This window comes from Malurus melanocephalus, unplaced genomic scaffold (genome assembly GCF_030028575.1).
Source record: "Malurus melanocephalus ecotype Western Australia unplaced genomic scaffold, MMel_1.1 scaffold_355, whole genome shotgun sequence".
Lineage (NCBI taxonomy): Eukaryota > Metazoa > Chordata > Aves > Passeriformes > Maluridae > Malurus > Malurus melanocephalus.
This window is the reverse complement of record NW_026623587.1, coordinates 322,480-337,465: the sequence shown is the minus strand read 5'-3', so window position 1 is coordinate 337,465 and position 14,986 is coordinate 322,480. Positions and strand designations below refer to the sequence as shown.

At 52.3% G+C, this 14,986-nt stretch overlaps 2 protein-coding genes across 4 annotated transcripts in view; both read right to left on the bottom strand.

The window, feature by feature from the left end:
- CIMIP2A (ciliary microtubule inner protein 2A) overlaps positions 1 to 7,929 on the bottom strand; it is a 14,939-nt gene extending 7,010 nt beyond the window's left edge. Inside the window, exons 1-3 of the mRNA XM_057378348.1 lie at positions 7,543 to 7,929; positions 4,064 to 4,233; positions 476 to 783 (exon numbers count right to left, since the gene is read on the bottom strand). Of these exons, the coding sequence (XP_057234331.1) occupies positions 476 to 783; positions 4,064 to 4,233; positions 7,543 to 7,598 (534 nt within the window). The 5' untranslated portion in view covers positions 7,599 to 7,929. The remainder of the gene's footprint in view (positions 1 to 475; positions 784 to 4,063; positions 4,234 to 7,542) is intronic.
- A 2,380-nt stretch (positions 7,930 to 10,309) lies between these two features.
- LOC130580700 (discoidin domain-containing receptor 2-like) overlaps positions 10,310 to 14,986 on the bottom strand; it is a 56,974-nt gene continuing 52,297 nt past the window's right edge. For all 3 annotated transcript variants that reach the window (XM_057378355.1, XM_057378353.1, XM_057378354.1), the window contains exons 16-17: positions 13,712 to 13,861; positions 10,310 to 12,619 (exon numbers count right to left, since the gene is read on the bottom strand). In XM_057378355.1, the coding sequence (XP_057234338.1) occupies positions 12,479 to 12,619; positions 13,712 to 13,861 (291 nt within the window). In that variant the 3' untranslated portion in view covers positions 10,310 to 12,478. The remainder of the gene's footprint in view (positions 12,620 to 13,711; positions 13,862 to 14,986) is intronic.

Here is a 14,986-nt window from a genome sequence, read left to right as displayed (position 1 = left end):
AGTGCTACTGCTGTGTTGAACAGCACCCAGCTTCACAGGCAAATCCCAATATTTGTGTCTAAATGAGGGGTAATAATGGTGGGAAACTCAGGTGGGGGCAGATGTGGGGTCAGAAAGCCRGCAGGTAACCAAAGGTGCTGGGAGGGATCTCTCTTTGAGAGGAGGAAGAGGAAGAAGAGGAGGAAGGCAGCATCAGGGCTCCCTCAGGAAGCGCAGCCTGGCTGCCCAGCACAGCGTAACACAACTTTGGGGACTGGGACTGAAGCCAAACCCACCCAAAYGAGAATCTAAGCCCTTTTGATTGGGAAGTGTAATTAACGACTAAAACCATTTCCTGAATATGGAGCAGATTTGCTACTGCTGGAAATATTTGTGYGTCTGATCCTCCTCTCCATGACCCTCTAAACCCTGTTCCCTTGCCATGCAGAGCCCTGYGAACCCYYCYYCMWYCCCCMWTYCCCCCATCCCCGCTCACCTTTTTCTTCCCCCCGCAGTTGCAGCGGCACTTGCACTCTCCAGCCCCSACTCTGCCCAGGCAGCAGGCCAGGGGCGGTTTGGTCACCTCTCTCTCCATCTCCTCGGCCGCGGGGTGCAGGGCGAGCCCCCGCAGCGGCTCCCGGGGCTGGAGGCTCTGCCGGGCACCGATCGCGGCCGCGTCCCCCGGGAGCCGCCAGTGCGCGGGGTCCATGTGGCTCATCAGCGGCTCCGGCAGCGCCGGGGTGACCACGGGGGACCCCAGCGGGATCTCGGGAGGGTTGGTGATGGGCTGGTAGGTGACGTACCCTGCAGGACACACACCGAGTTAGGGAGCAGGAATAGTCCCATTGTCCCCCACAGCCCTCCGGGGATGGGAAGGAGCCTGGGATCACCCACTGCCTGCACAGCTCAGAGTGCCACCATCCATACTCCTGCACAGAAAGCCTGCACTAATACTAATAAAAGTGAAATAACATTTATTCCAACTGCTACCTAACCTGTGAAATATCATCAGCCAAGGTAAAACGTASCAAAGGGCAAAAAACTCCTCAATCCTTAACTCCACGTGGCTGTGTCAGCCCACCCCAAACAGAGCCCMCTCCAAAGGAATTTTTGCCCTGGCACTGTTGCTGCTCATCGAGGAAAGGATCTGCTGTAACACTGGCTGGAAAAAATTTATCTTACATCCAGGAAATGCTAAATAYCTCCACTGTGAACTAGGGACAGAGCCCTGCACTTTGAGACTCTGCAGGGACAGCTGGGCTGGGCAACTTCTGTCTGATTTTCCCCTAAAATCCCCCATGACGTGGCTCCTCAGCTCTTTGTGACCCCCCCAGTTCAGCCCACTTTTCCCTCCCCAGTGATTCCACCGGAGGATCTCTCCTCCACCCCAAAGCCACCTTTTCTTTTTTGGAAAACTGTTACACTGTCAGCCTTGTCTTTTTAAAACAAACCTAATTCCTTCCATTTTTGTGCTCCTACGTAATTTTTTTTCCAGTCTCTGGTCATTTCAGCCTCCCCTCTGGGTCCCCTCGGGAGCACATCTGCATCCCAGGGATGAGGCACCATCTCCCATCCGTCTGCAGAGCTGGATTAGTGTTGGACTCGAYCTTAGAGGTCTTTTCCAAGCTGAATGATTCCATCATTTCTGCACATCTGCAGAAAGCAGCAAAATCTGCTCTTTTCTGCACGAGTATAAACTTCTGGTGGGCATTTAGGTTTGCAATCTGCCCATAATTGCATAATAAATTGTATGTGTTAAATTACATAATAAAGTGTATATGTTCTGTACATAACTTTGTGAAATCTATATCACATACTCCATGCAACTCAATTACCAAGTGCCCAGGCTGGCAACAAAATAAAGAAAAATCCTTGATTAAAGTGATTTTCTAATCCAGTCTGCAAATTTTAAGCAGGCTTATTTTTTACTTCATTATTAATAATGAGAGTATTGTATCTACTCTCTTTCTCTCAWAAAGCAAAGAAAAAGGAAACTTAGSTTGGTTTGTACCTGAGAAATCCATAAGAACTCCTTTTTATGGCCCTGGGGTTTGCACACTGGTTGGTTCAGAAAGGCTGCACAGTGAGGCACGAAATGAAAAACCAGGAGAGCACAATGCTCTTGATTTGGGTAAATATCCACATTTTCGGGTCAGGCTCCTGGGGAGCAGATGCCTGTGCCACAGCCAGTTCCAACATGGATAATGGATAACTCAGCACATCCCAGGCTGATCTCATGGAATCACAGAATGTCCTGGGCTGGAGGGACCCCCAGGATCACCCAGCCCAGCTCCTGTCCCTGCCCAGACCCCCCAACAGCCCCACCCTGTCCATCCCTGGCAGCGCTGTCCAAACACTCCTGGAGCTCTGGCAGCCTCGGGGCCGGGACCATTCCCTGGGGAGCCTGGGCAGTGCCAGCACCCTCTGGGGACACAAGAACCTTTCCCTGAAATCCAACCTCAACCTCCCCTGACAGCTCCAGCCGTTCCCTGGGTCCCGTGAAAGAGATCCCCAACAGCAGAACCTGATTTCAATTCCATCAAGAAATCAATATGGGATTCAAGTGATAAAAACCAGCAAAGAACTTGGTGTTGCAAAGATAGAAACAAGCAAAGAACCCTTCAACGCGGCTTTATCAAAGCCAAACCTTGAAGAAAGATCTTGAGACTGGGTTGGCTAAAGGCGGCCACAGACCCGACACTGCCATGAGCTCTGTGATCTGCATCGCATAAACCACCCAGAAGGACAGGAGGCAGCAGGGGAGGGTTTAAGGATGGCACAGGGACAGCTGGACAGCAGGAGATGTTGGTGACCAGCACAGGCCGTGGCTCCCCACGGCCACACTCTGCAGGACCTCAGTAAGGAGCAGCAAACGTGAGCTCAGGCACTGAGAACCAGGAGAGAACCGGGATAACCAGAGGGAACTCGGTCAGCTGGTTAGTTGGGTCCACCCAAACTCTATTTTAGTCCAAGRAAATGCAAATTTCCATCTCCAGGAATGAGGCCTGTAAGCACCATCTGTGTGGAGGAGGCCTGGATCCTGGAAAACAGGGCCGGGAGGAGCAGAGCGGCCAAAAGTTTGCAAAATGCTGCACGGCACAAATTCCCAGTGGGAAAGGAGAAAGCAGCACTTTGGTGTGGCCATCCCCAGGGAAATAAAAGACCCAGATCCCACACAGGCACATTTTCCATGTGTTCAACCCCGAAAAAACTCATCCCCATTGTCCAGGGATAACACAACAGCCATGGGGTGGGACATGGCTGAAGTGTCCCCAAAGGGTGGCATGGCCCCGAGGGGCTGAGAGGGGTCCCAGGGCAACTCAGAGGGACCAGGAGCTCTGCCCCAAGGGCTGGGGCTTGGTGGGACATTCCTGCAAATTCCCAGTGCTGGGAATCCACGTGGGCCTGTCTGTGTCTGATGGAGGAGATGGGACCTGTTAGCAAAATGGGGAAGGGAAGGAAAGGGAAAGAAAGGGAAAGAAAGGGAAAGAAAGGGAAAGAAAGGGAAAGAAAGGGAAAGAAAGGGAAAGAAAGGGAAAGAAAGGGAAAGGGAAGGCTCTAGAGCCCTTCTGAGCTGAGGAGCAAAATCAATCCCAAACTGTGAGAGCTCAGAGCAGGCAGGTGAGCCAGGAAGGGATCTGAGGTGGGAGAGCCAACCTTCCCCAAAAGATGGATTTAGCCTGTGGAATGTGCTGGGTTTGGCTGGGTTAGAGGTCATTTCCTTTGTAGCAGCTAACACAGGCCATGATTGGGATTTGKGAGTGAGCAGCTGTGTGGGGTCAGCTGCTGACCAGGGCTGAACAACAACAGGAATTCTGGAAGAATTGGGGGATGAGTTCATAATACACTATAAAATCACTGATCTTCATCTAACTGGTAACCTGGGAACCAAAAGTCTCCTCACCACAACAAAAGAATCCCCATCCTCATCTGCTGAGGCCCAGAGCTCCAACTCCTCTCCAGATGTCCGTGCTCCTACACCAGAGCTGTGATTGCTCCAAGGAAAATATCCCATTTCACCCAGGAGCCTCCCAAGGGTGCTGGTAATGAATTCTGTGCTCGTTAGCAGGTCCCGTGGGCTCACCTGGGTGCTCGGTGTAGTAATGGAGCCTGAGCAGGTTYTCCTTGGGGTCCATGGGTGCCAGCAGGGAGCGAGGGCTCTTGCTGACCGTGGGGTCTGTCAGCACATTGTGGGTGATTCTGCCATAGGTGTTCCCAAACCTGAAATTGAACTGAGGGACGTAACCCCCGTAGCTGAGGAGGAAACACAAYGAGAACCATCACTGAGAGGGCAGTGGGAGGTGTCCAGTGGCAGGGTAATCAAGGAATCCCAGCTGGTTTGGGTTGGGAARGACCTTAAAGCCCATCCAATTCCACTCCCTGCCACCTCCCACCATCCCAGGCTGCTCCCAGCCCCAATGTCCAGCCTGGCCTTGGGCACTGCCAGGGATCCAGGGGCAGCCACAGCTTCTCTGGGCACCCTGTGCCAGGGCCTGCCCACCCTCACAGGGAACAATTCCTGCCCAATATCCCATCCATCCCTGCCCTCTGGCAGTGCAAATCTGCTGCAGAGCTTTTGTACCCTGGAAAGGCCCTGTCCAGGAGCCCAGGGAAGGTGATGGATGGATGTGCCTGGATGGAGCAGCTCGAGGGGAGAACTGAGACCCCCAGGTATGGTTCCACAGGCAGTGCCTGTGTTGCACGTGTGTGTTCCCATCTGGCAGCACAGAAACTGGCTCAGCAATTCCCAGGCGTGTACGGGCACAGGCTGTGCTTTGGTTGGTGGGGAAACACAGGATGAGGGCAGGGAGCAGCACCTGTGGGTGGCCAAATTCCCAGTGGGAGCAGAGCCTAGGCTGTGTCGCTACGGCAGCACCCACATCCAGCCCCAGCTAAAACATCATCCCAGTTCAACGTGCCCCAGTTTCAGCCTCACAGKGCCTCTGCTCTGACACACAGCCAGTCACTCAGAGATTCCCAGTGCCTCTTGTTTGGTGTGGAAACTCAAAAATCAGAAGGAAAATTCCTCCCTTGCACCCTCCTGACAGCGAGGAGCTGCCCGGGCTCCTGAGCCCCCCAGGCACTGCTGGCACAGGGGGCACAGGGAAGGCACTGCCCAGCCCCAGCAACACAGGCTCTGATTTTTGGGGATTTCTGCACTGCCCAGTCCCAGGGATGGGCACTGTGACTCGAGGGCAGGTGCTRGAGCTCTGGCTCTGCTCCCAGGCACCACCAGAAACTCGAGCTGTTCCAGTCTCRGATTCCCTGATGTTATTCCAGCCCYGAAGAAAGGTAGAGCTGCCAGTTGCGAGGGACAGACAGAAATATTCAATCAATGAGCCCAGCGTGGATCCRGGGACAAAGCCAGATGATGCATGAGGATCATAAGATGATGAGTAAGTGCTTTCCCTTCCAAATGGTTTGAGCAGCAGCGGGCAGAGCCGTGCATTCCCGCTGGGCAGGTTTTCCCACTCTGATGCGGGATTCCTCCCCAGCCACTGCTCTGCCTCATCCCAGGGTCCCCAACGAGCCTTGCAATGTGGGGAAGGCACAGCAGGATGAATAAAACTGGGCAAGGGCACAAATGACAGAGCCCAGGTAATTACAGGATGGCTGGAGGSATTTAATAATGGCAGGGCTGAGAAAGGTTTCATTCCTGCAATTAAACACGAGGTGACCTGAGCAAGCCCGGCTGGGTGCATGAGAAGGGATCTGTCTTGGAGGGAGTTCAGGGCAAAGCCTGGGGAAGGGARCAGMCTCAGCAGGGCTGGYTGTGCCCCTGTGCTGGGGGTTGGTSAAGRAYCCCTKTTTGGGATCCCAGTTTGGGGCTGGGGCTGCTGAGCAGCACAAACCCCGAGGCTGAGCCATCTCTCTCCTCCAGCAGCACTCCCAGGCTGCCACCCAAACCTGCTCTGCCTCCCTGGCTGCCAGCAAAGCCTTGGCCCTGGGCCCATCCTCACCTGTCTGCAAACCCTTCCCAGCGCTGCAGAGCCAGGACAGGGCTGTGCCCAGTGCCCAGTGCCCGGGATACAGGGACTGACCTCTCCTCTGCCCYCCCAGTCCTTCCCAAGCCATCCCACTCGATGGCTTCAGACTTTCCAGTGCTCTTGAGCACTGTGGTGGCTTTTCAAACTCCTGTGGCCACTGCCTGATCTGAGTGCAGCAATGTGCTTTGTACTCTCATGGCATCCCTGGGCTCACTGGCACAGCCAGCTCTGGCACATGGGACAGCTGGTGACACCCTGTGACATGCTGTGACATGGCATCTTCCCCCTCCTCCTGTGCCACCCCAGTGCTGGTGATGCCTTCAGGCAGCTCCTTCTCACCCAAAGCACCCTCAGGGGCCCAGGGTGTGCCACCAGCCTGCACAGCACCAGCAAAGGCAGCTGCACATTTTGGTTCCTCCTCCTGCCTCCAGAGGCCAAAGCAGCTCCCTCGGGAGCAGCCCCAGCTGCTGTGTCCATACTGGGGYTGGGATCTGCTCCTGAGGGAGCTGCAGGGATGAGCAAGGAAGGATTTGGGGTTTTGGGGCTGAAGTTCCAGCCACAGCTCCCTCCTTGCTGTCCCTCGTCTTTCCCAGCAYGGCTTTGATGGCACACTCAGGATGTCACATCAGAAGGCCACAGCAACGCAGAAATGAGTTAAAATACCCAACCTCAGATCTTGTGTGAGTGGGAAGGTACAGAGAGCAGCAATGGAAAATCCTGCCTGTCCCTGTGATGGGAAGGGCTGTCGGGTCCCACTGCAGGAGCAGCCCCAGGGGAAGGGGCTCCACCCTCTGTCTGTGCCCCGGGATCTGCCCCGCTGTGCCCACCCTGCACCCCCCTTGTGCCAGGGCTCACAGCCTGGACAGGCACCAGCTCCCTCAGCCTGGGCTAATCCCAGGGATTTTGCACCCACAGCAGCTCCTYTTCCCCTGGGGGCCACCCAGCCCTTCCCACCCCTTTACACACCACAGAGTGTGGGTCTCACCAGGGTACCCCACACACGACTCCTTTATTCACAGCAAATCCCTTATTCCTCCCACTCAGATCTTCCCTCCTCCCCTGTAACTCATCTATTCACACCCAGGGTTTCTTCTTTCCAAGCCTTTAGAGGAGAGAAAGCCTTGGAGAGAAATCCAACAGCCTATGGAGCGGGGTCACCAGGTTCCACAGCCCCTGACCCTTCCAGGAGCACAGACCTGGCAGCAGGACAGGGCTCCAGCCCAGTGACCAGAGTGTCACCTCTGTACAACCATTTACTCAAAGGAGACACCAAAAACCCTTGGTGCAAAAATTATAACAGTTTGGAAGCCAAACCCTGTGCAGTAGCTCTGGTGGCATTTAGCAGTTTGAAAGAAGTGGGGGAAAAAGAACAATTTTGGCTTTGTTCTCCATGTGTTTTGGCACCGCCCTCCTGCAAGGTGCTGCTTCCCCTGGAGCTCTGCCTCCTTCAGAGCGCTGTTACATGGAATATTGAATAGTGTCTTTAAAAAAACCCCAAAACAYCCTGAGTCATAAACACTACACGATCCCAAGCAGAGCCATTTGCACTGGAAATGGATGTTTTGGTTGGACTTACCCAGGGATGTAGTAGGGGTTTCGAGGGAAGATGCAGTGTCCCTTGAAGCCTGCCATGATGATGTTACTGTGGAGGGGGCAGGGAAGGAGACACAGCTCCCTGTGGTCACCAGGGGATGTCCCTCTGTGATGTCAGCCCCCAGCAGGTTCCACCTGCAGCACAAAGCTCCTCAGGTTCTCCTGGACAGCTCTTTCTTTCCCCACCTGGAATTTCTGGATGAGCCCAGGAATTTGACAGYGCTTTTCAGGCTCGCTGAGGGCTCCCARCCCCACAGACAGCGGTGCCAGATGYTCCCTGTAAGCAGCCCCAGAACAGAGGGGTCCATGGTCACATCCAGCACCAGGACTCTGCAGGGCCTGGCTGTGCCTGCCTGCTCAGCCCCTGCTCCTGCTCCCAGCAGGGAAAGCTCAGGGCTCAGGGATTCACTGGGCTGCAGAGAAGATTCAACCAACCCTCCTCAGCTCCTCCCTGCCCTCCCAGCCCGGCTGTCTGAGGATGGGAAGATCCTTCCCTGCCTGATCCCTGCAGGATAAAGGTTGTTCCCATTCCCAACACCACACAGCCACACTGCCTTGCTGGGTTTGCTGCTGTTCAGCTGAAGGCAGGAGCACAACAGGGGCTCCTCCTTACTGAACAGCCCAGTTGTGCTCTGCGTGGGAAGGGACCATAAAAATCACTTTTTTTCCACCCCCTCCCACTGTCCCAGGCTGCTCCCAGCCCCAATGTCCAGCCTGGCCTTGGGCACTGCCAGGGATCCACAGCTTCTCTGGGCACCCTGTGACAGGACCTCACAGATCTTACTGAGTGTTCGTCAGCCTCCCAAAACGTATGTAGTAACTTCTGAAATTGAAAATTATTAACTTCCTTCTCCCTAAATTCGCCTTCCAGGTGACTGGAATTGCAATTGGAGCTGCAGCCGCATTGCTGCTTGAAGCAGTTGTTGTGTTTGTCATGTATGGACTAATGAGGCTGTCGAATTATCAAGTATTTACTATGTAAGTTTCAAAACCAGGTTTTCCATCAATCTTGAATCTTTTTGTACTTTTCTGTGGTAGCTGTTTGCTGTAGAGGTGTGGTTGGGTGAAGGACTTGTGTAGATTCACTCACYCCGGTCTGAACCCAGAACTGTCTGTGCAGGACTCTGAGGGGTTTCRTTTYTTTGGGGTRTGAGCAGTATCAGCCTCASYATCAGCTGTAAATTATGCAAACTATTAAAATGTTATTGTGTTTGCACTGTCACAGTAATGAGAAATGATGGAATCAGAGGTTTCCTTCAGGAGATTAAAGCCACCCAACCCNAGAGAGCCCTTTGTCTCCTCTGGGGCTGAGGGAGAACCTGGAGCCAGCCCTGCCTGGGGAAGGAGGGATCCCAGGGTGGTTTAAACCCCAAAAGCTGCCCACAGGAGCTGTTCTGGAGGCAGCAGAGTGGCCAAGCTGTGCCCAGGTGCTTTCCCAGCTGCTCAAGGTGGTTTCTGATKTGAGGCTTCTGCTTTCCAGAACAACTTCAGCCCCACGTGCCTCAGTACAGATTTCGCAAGAGRGACAAAGTGATGTTCGGGGGGCAGAAGATCATTAGGAAGGTGAGTCCACCTGGCACAGGGGGAGGSAAAGAAAGATTAAAATCCMRTTTGGGAGGTGTAAAATTTGCAATATTTCACCTGCTGAGCCTGATCCAGGACCTCCAACCTGTAAAATTTCACTGGGATGTTGTGGATRTTTCAGAACTCCTGGAACACTGACTGCATTGCTGATGGAGCAGCAGCAGCTTCTCCTTCTGGCCAAGCCTTTCATCTTTGGAGAATACTTGCAGCCAGTAAAGGTAGTAATAAATGAATGAATATCTAACTCCTGTATGGAATYGATTTAATRTCCCAGAATCCCAGACTGGTTTGGGTTGGARGGAAYCTTAAAGATGATCTCRTTMCACCAGACTGGGTYTCTCCAAGCCCTGTCCAACCTGGCCTTGGACACTTCCAGGGATGGRGGATCCACAGCTYCTCTGGGCCACCTGTTGAATATTTGAGGGCTGTTCTCACCTATTAAAGTGCCTAATTTCCCTCAAACTCATATCTAAGAAGATAAAAATTCTGCTTTGCCTCTTGTGCTCGGTGCCTAAACTGAGAGGTCTGGTATTTTCACCCTTTATAAAATGCATTTGAGTTTGCCCAGATACCCAAGCTCTGCTCAGGGCCAGCCACCCCAGGTGTGTAGGATGGGTGGGCCTGCCAGGGTGCAGGGGCTCAGCTCAGAGGGGCACAGGGACAGACTGAGAGGGAACAGGTACAAGATGAAGAGGAAAGACCCGCAAGGGACAAGGAAAAAATTCTCCTTCAGGGGCACAGAATGATCTGGGACAGGTGCAGGGGTAGCATCTCCAACCTTGGAGATTTTCAATGTCCAGATGGACAAAGTCCAGAGCACCCCAAGGGAATTTTGAAATTAGCTCAGAGTTTAGTGGACAGGTTTATGAGGGACCTAAAAAAAAGCTCCTCCCAGCCTAAACCACCCAATTTTAACACTGAGATGAAAAAGTTGCTTATTGAAATTCAGCACCAACAAACACCTCAGGCCCATCCAGGTCCCACCAGCCCAAGGGGATTTGGGCCAGCACCTTTCCAGCATTTCCAGAAATTCCCTCCTTGAAATGGTCAGTGGCTGCTCCCTCCAAACCCAGGGGTCACAYACTCCCCACAGAGCTGCTGAACAAYCCCACCAAAACACCACTTCTYAGGSTGGAAAMCTGGRTAAAAACAAAGCAGAAATTCACTTTTGTCAAGGTTATCATTAGAATTTATTGATATGAGACAAACCTTGTATGTCACCATGTCAATGGAGGGACAGCACGTCCGGGTGTAAGAGGAGCACAAAGCCCATCTGGGACACTCCACACTCAGGGAGCTCCCAGCTCCAGGCACAGGAGAGCACACACAGCTGGGTGTCACTGGGGACATTTCCTGGGGCAGCAATGCTCCAGAAATACCATGGCTGAGTGGTTTGCCAGGGGACAGCACCCAGCAGGCTGCAGCAGGGACCTGCTGGCTCTGACTCCCACAGGGAAGGGCAGATCACACCAGGCCCCACACAGGGGAAAAAAAACAAAACCCAACACCTATTTGGGGTGAGAACCTGAGCCCAGGGATCCCTGCAGGGAGAGGAGAGCACTTGGGCCCTCCTCCAGCTCCTCAGCCCTCAAGGGGCTCAGAGGAGMAGCAGTGGGGCACACCCTGGCAGGGCTGGGAGCCTTCCCAAGGAGCAGACACAGCCATGCCACGCTCCAGCCTGGCAGTGCCCATGCAGAAGCAGGGTTKTTCTTGTAGCACAATCATCCCTGTGTTGTAACCACTCAGACATTCCCCTCTCAGCAGTGCCCTCTCACAGCACAGCCAGCCAGCCATCTCTGCTTGTGGCTAAAATGAAAATTATCTTTATAATCTTTACTGGAAATACARTTTATGCTGGATTCTACTTTAAAAAAGAAAAAGGCAAGTGCTGAGCTTTCATCTTCTCCCAGCTTACGAAATATTTGGTTTGGTCCTAAGTATCTTGCTAAATGATTAGAGAGGGAATAGAGTATTCCCCAGGCACCTGGTAAATCCACAGTGGATTTATTGTAGAAGCACACTGAATTCTCTAACTCACTCCAAATGGATTTCAGAGCCCTCTGAAACCATCCAGAGAATGAGCTGTTTGTGACACCACACACAAAAAGCAACCCCAAGTTCAATGAGTAACGGGCCTGTACTGAGATAAAGGCCAGGCCAYGCCAGGGGAGGTGCCAGCCCCGCTCTGGGGACACCTGGGACACGGCAGGGACAGAGCCTGGGCTGAGCTGCTCCTGCCTGGCCATGGCACAAACCTGCTGGAGAGGAACCCCTGGCTCCAGACACACACACACACGTGGCACCTCTGCACTCCTCCTGTCCCTCTCRTGGGAGCTGTGACAAGTGACAAAGAGGGTTCTGCTCTCAGCCATCTGGTTTCACCAAATCTAAGTTCCCTCTCACACRTAACAGCATGGATTTAGAGCTCTCATATTGATGGGTAATTATACAGGATTAATTGCACATCAGTCCATTGTGGCTACAAGTTCATTAGGTTAATAAACTACATAGTGACAGTAGTACAGTATCAGCTACTTCTCAATACAAACTCCCTACCCTAACCTTAATTTGTAGGTCAGAGGAAGACCTTMTAACACAGTGACCTCCCAATGACCTTTAACATTCATTTTCAAAATCATTTTTTCTAGAAAACAAAACAACAACAACAACAAAAAAAAATCCAGTGTGGGGAAAACGCACATATATAACCAAAGCAGTGCTTAACAACCACAGGAAAACAGAACATCATCTTGGACTCTTGTTTCAGCATCTTCTGTGGACCCTGGCAGTGTCACTCCCAAAGGGTTCCCAAATGCTCCGTCAGTTCCCAAGCCCATTAAACCATTTCCCAGCTCCAGTTTCCGGCCTCTCACCATTGTCTGTAGCAAGAGCACACAGAAACACTTGCTAATGTGCACAAGACTTCCATCTGATTTCATGGAATAGYTCTAGAAGGCTGCAGTCTTTCCTTCCAGAAAGCTGTTCTCGAGTGGCAGCACTCTCACCGACCGGCGCCTTCTCTTCCAGCCAGGAGAGAGCTCCAAGTCCCTCCCAGTTTTACTCATTCCTTTTGCCCAAAGGTGTACAGGTATCCAACAAAAACCCCTCTCACAGTATTCCCAGGAAATGATTCAGAAGAGGAGATGATTTTTCAACCCAATGAGATCCTCTGGTCCTGTGTRTCAGACCATGGCCAAGAGAACGAGCAGCTGCCATGGACATCCCAACCGAAATAGGGCCCAGCCAGGGAGGGGAGCAAGGTGGCCTGACTATGAGGGACAGGCAAAGAGACCCCAAAATCACTCTGTTCTCRACAATTTGCCTCTCTCCTGGAGTCAGATGTTTGATTCCATTTGTTCTAGCAGGAACTGGTGGATCATGTCAAAAGTGGGGCGATCTTTGATATCCCTGCTCCAGCATTTCAGCATCAGGTCGAACACAGGGTTAGGGCACAGAGGAGTCTGGGACAGATAGATCTGGAAYGAAGAGAGGCACAGTATTTCAGTGRGGTGTTCACAAAAGAACTGAACCTTTACTGAAGCAACACCAAAGGACAGTTTCATTCCAGGTTTACAAGACACAGCCCCCATGCAGGGTTTGGAACCCATCCAGCCCCAGGCTGGCAGTGGAGTCTGGACAGAGCCTCTCAAACAGCACCACGGACACTTTGCCAACTTGTCTGATGAGCTGGTCACAAAACAGGCCTTTGTCCCCCAGAAAACACAGAGGTTTCCAAGGGATTAGTCTTCCAGGAGACAGCAAAACACAAACCAAAACCAAATTTACCACAATAAAATCCAAGTACTTTCAACTCACCGTAGACAACCCATGAGGCTTTCTAAGCATCGTGACAGCTTGTTAGCAGAGACAGAAAAAACACCTTTTAGAGCTTATCTAYAGCACAGCTTGGCAGAAAGATTTTATTACTCCCTGTCATTTTTTAGGATCACTTCTTTTAGGCTCTTGGCTAAATCATTAATATTTGGGAGATGGTGAGTAAACCCCCCATCRTTTTATTTCCCTTAATTCTCTGGTGCTAAAGGTGAATTTTGGGGAGAATTTTGGCACTGCACAGCTTTATATGCTGAAGAGATTGAGTGTCCTGCACCATCACTGGTGTTTATTGAGGGCAGCAGCAGTGGGTACAGAATGACAGCAGCTGGAGATGGCCAAAGGCTCCTTGGCTTGTGTGGAGATACCAAAAGGAGAATCCAATCCCTGGGAATGAACAATTCCTCCTTCCCACCTCWGAGAGTGCTTCCTCATCTTTCAGAACCAATGCTGGTGGGAGAGTGCTGACAGAGGAAAAGAGCAAAGGGGATTGTGTGGGAGAGCCTRGAAAAGCTAAAGACAGAGCAAAGTGAAGGGGCTTAGAATGGAAAAGAAGGACAGAGCCAAGGGATTCTTCCAGTGGGACTGTGAGAGAGGGAAAGTGGTGCAGCGAGCCCAGAAAAGAGGGAGGAGAGAAAGGAGGAGAAGCAGAGTCTGCTGCAGAGGAGGKGAGGGCAGAGGGAACACCCACATGGATGGGATGGCCCCAGGGAAGGAAGAGCCCATGGGATCCTCACCTGCCTGCCCTGGCTGCGGAAGAACTCGCCCGTGTTCTCGATGACCTGCTCGTCCGTCAGGAGGCTGTAGGGCTGCTCCTTGCACAGCACAAACATCTCCCACAGCGTCACCCCGAAGGCCCACACGTCACTGGCAGTGGTGAATTTGCCCTGTGGACACAGAGGATCTGCTCAGSCTGGGTGCCCATCCAGCAAAACCCTTGGGGTCTGCACCCTCTGCTGYTGAACACGAGGGTTCACCTGGGGAAATGCCCCAAAATGCCAGCAGAGCAGGGGAGCTGCTCCCAGCCACAGCCATGGGGGTGACAGGGCTGTTTGTGGGGCAGGAGGAGCATAGAGAGGGTTCCACCAGCCCTAAGAGGGTGMAGCTTTCACAGGGGCAAAGCTTTGGAACAGGGAGCAGGTCCCAGGGGCAAACCCTTCAATAGGGACTGGGTCCCAGAGGCTTCTGTCCCTCCTGGCAAAGTCTGTTTGAAGCAGAATCAAATGAAATTACCTGAGGGAGGGGGGACGGTCACTGCCTGCCTTACCCCAAACAGCAGAGCTCACAGAAAAGCCTTTGAAGGGGAAGAAAAGCCCTCAGGGTGAAAGCAGAGTCTGAGAAGGCTCCAGACTCTTAGAGAAAGGCCCAAGATAATTTTGATTTTTGCACATGTAACAAGTCAGTGACAATCTTCTTCTTGTCCCTGTTTTCTGTCCTCAAAAAATGTGCCCAAACTGGCTGTGTTTGGAACAATGTGCTTGTGGAGAAGCAAAAAGAAGAATGCTCAGAAAATGACACAAAACACTCGAGGGGCTGGAGGGCCTGTTCGGGCAGAAAACATCCAAGCCCCACATTACCCAGGCTTATCTGGCAACCCTTGCAGTCTGTCAACGTTTGGAAGMTGTTCACACAGGTAAGAGAGGAGTGATTCATGGTTTAGATGTAGCTGTGACCAGGAAAAGGGTGGGTTTAGGAAAGCTTAGGCCTGGCAGCCTTTACAGCAGAGGTAACTACAATTTTTCTGGGTACATAGAGAGCATCTTGTAAGAAAGTAACTCACCAGCTGCTCCAAGAAAGAAATATTTGGCTAAATATCCTCCAGACTGGATGTGTTTGGGCTGTGGAACAAACTGCTGAGGGGAAACAGCTGGACCCTCAAATGTGAAAAAACCCCACAACCTCAAACCAGACCTGGCACATGGAACTCGTGGAGTTTTGTCCCTGCCCCTCTCAGATCCYAGCTGGGGAAACAAGCAGAGAAAGGCATCTTCCTTACAATTCCAGCAGGAATG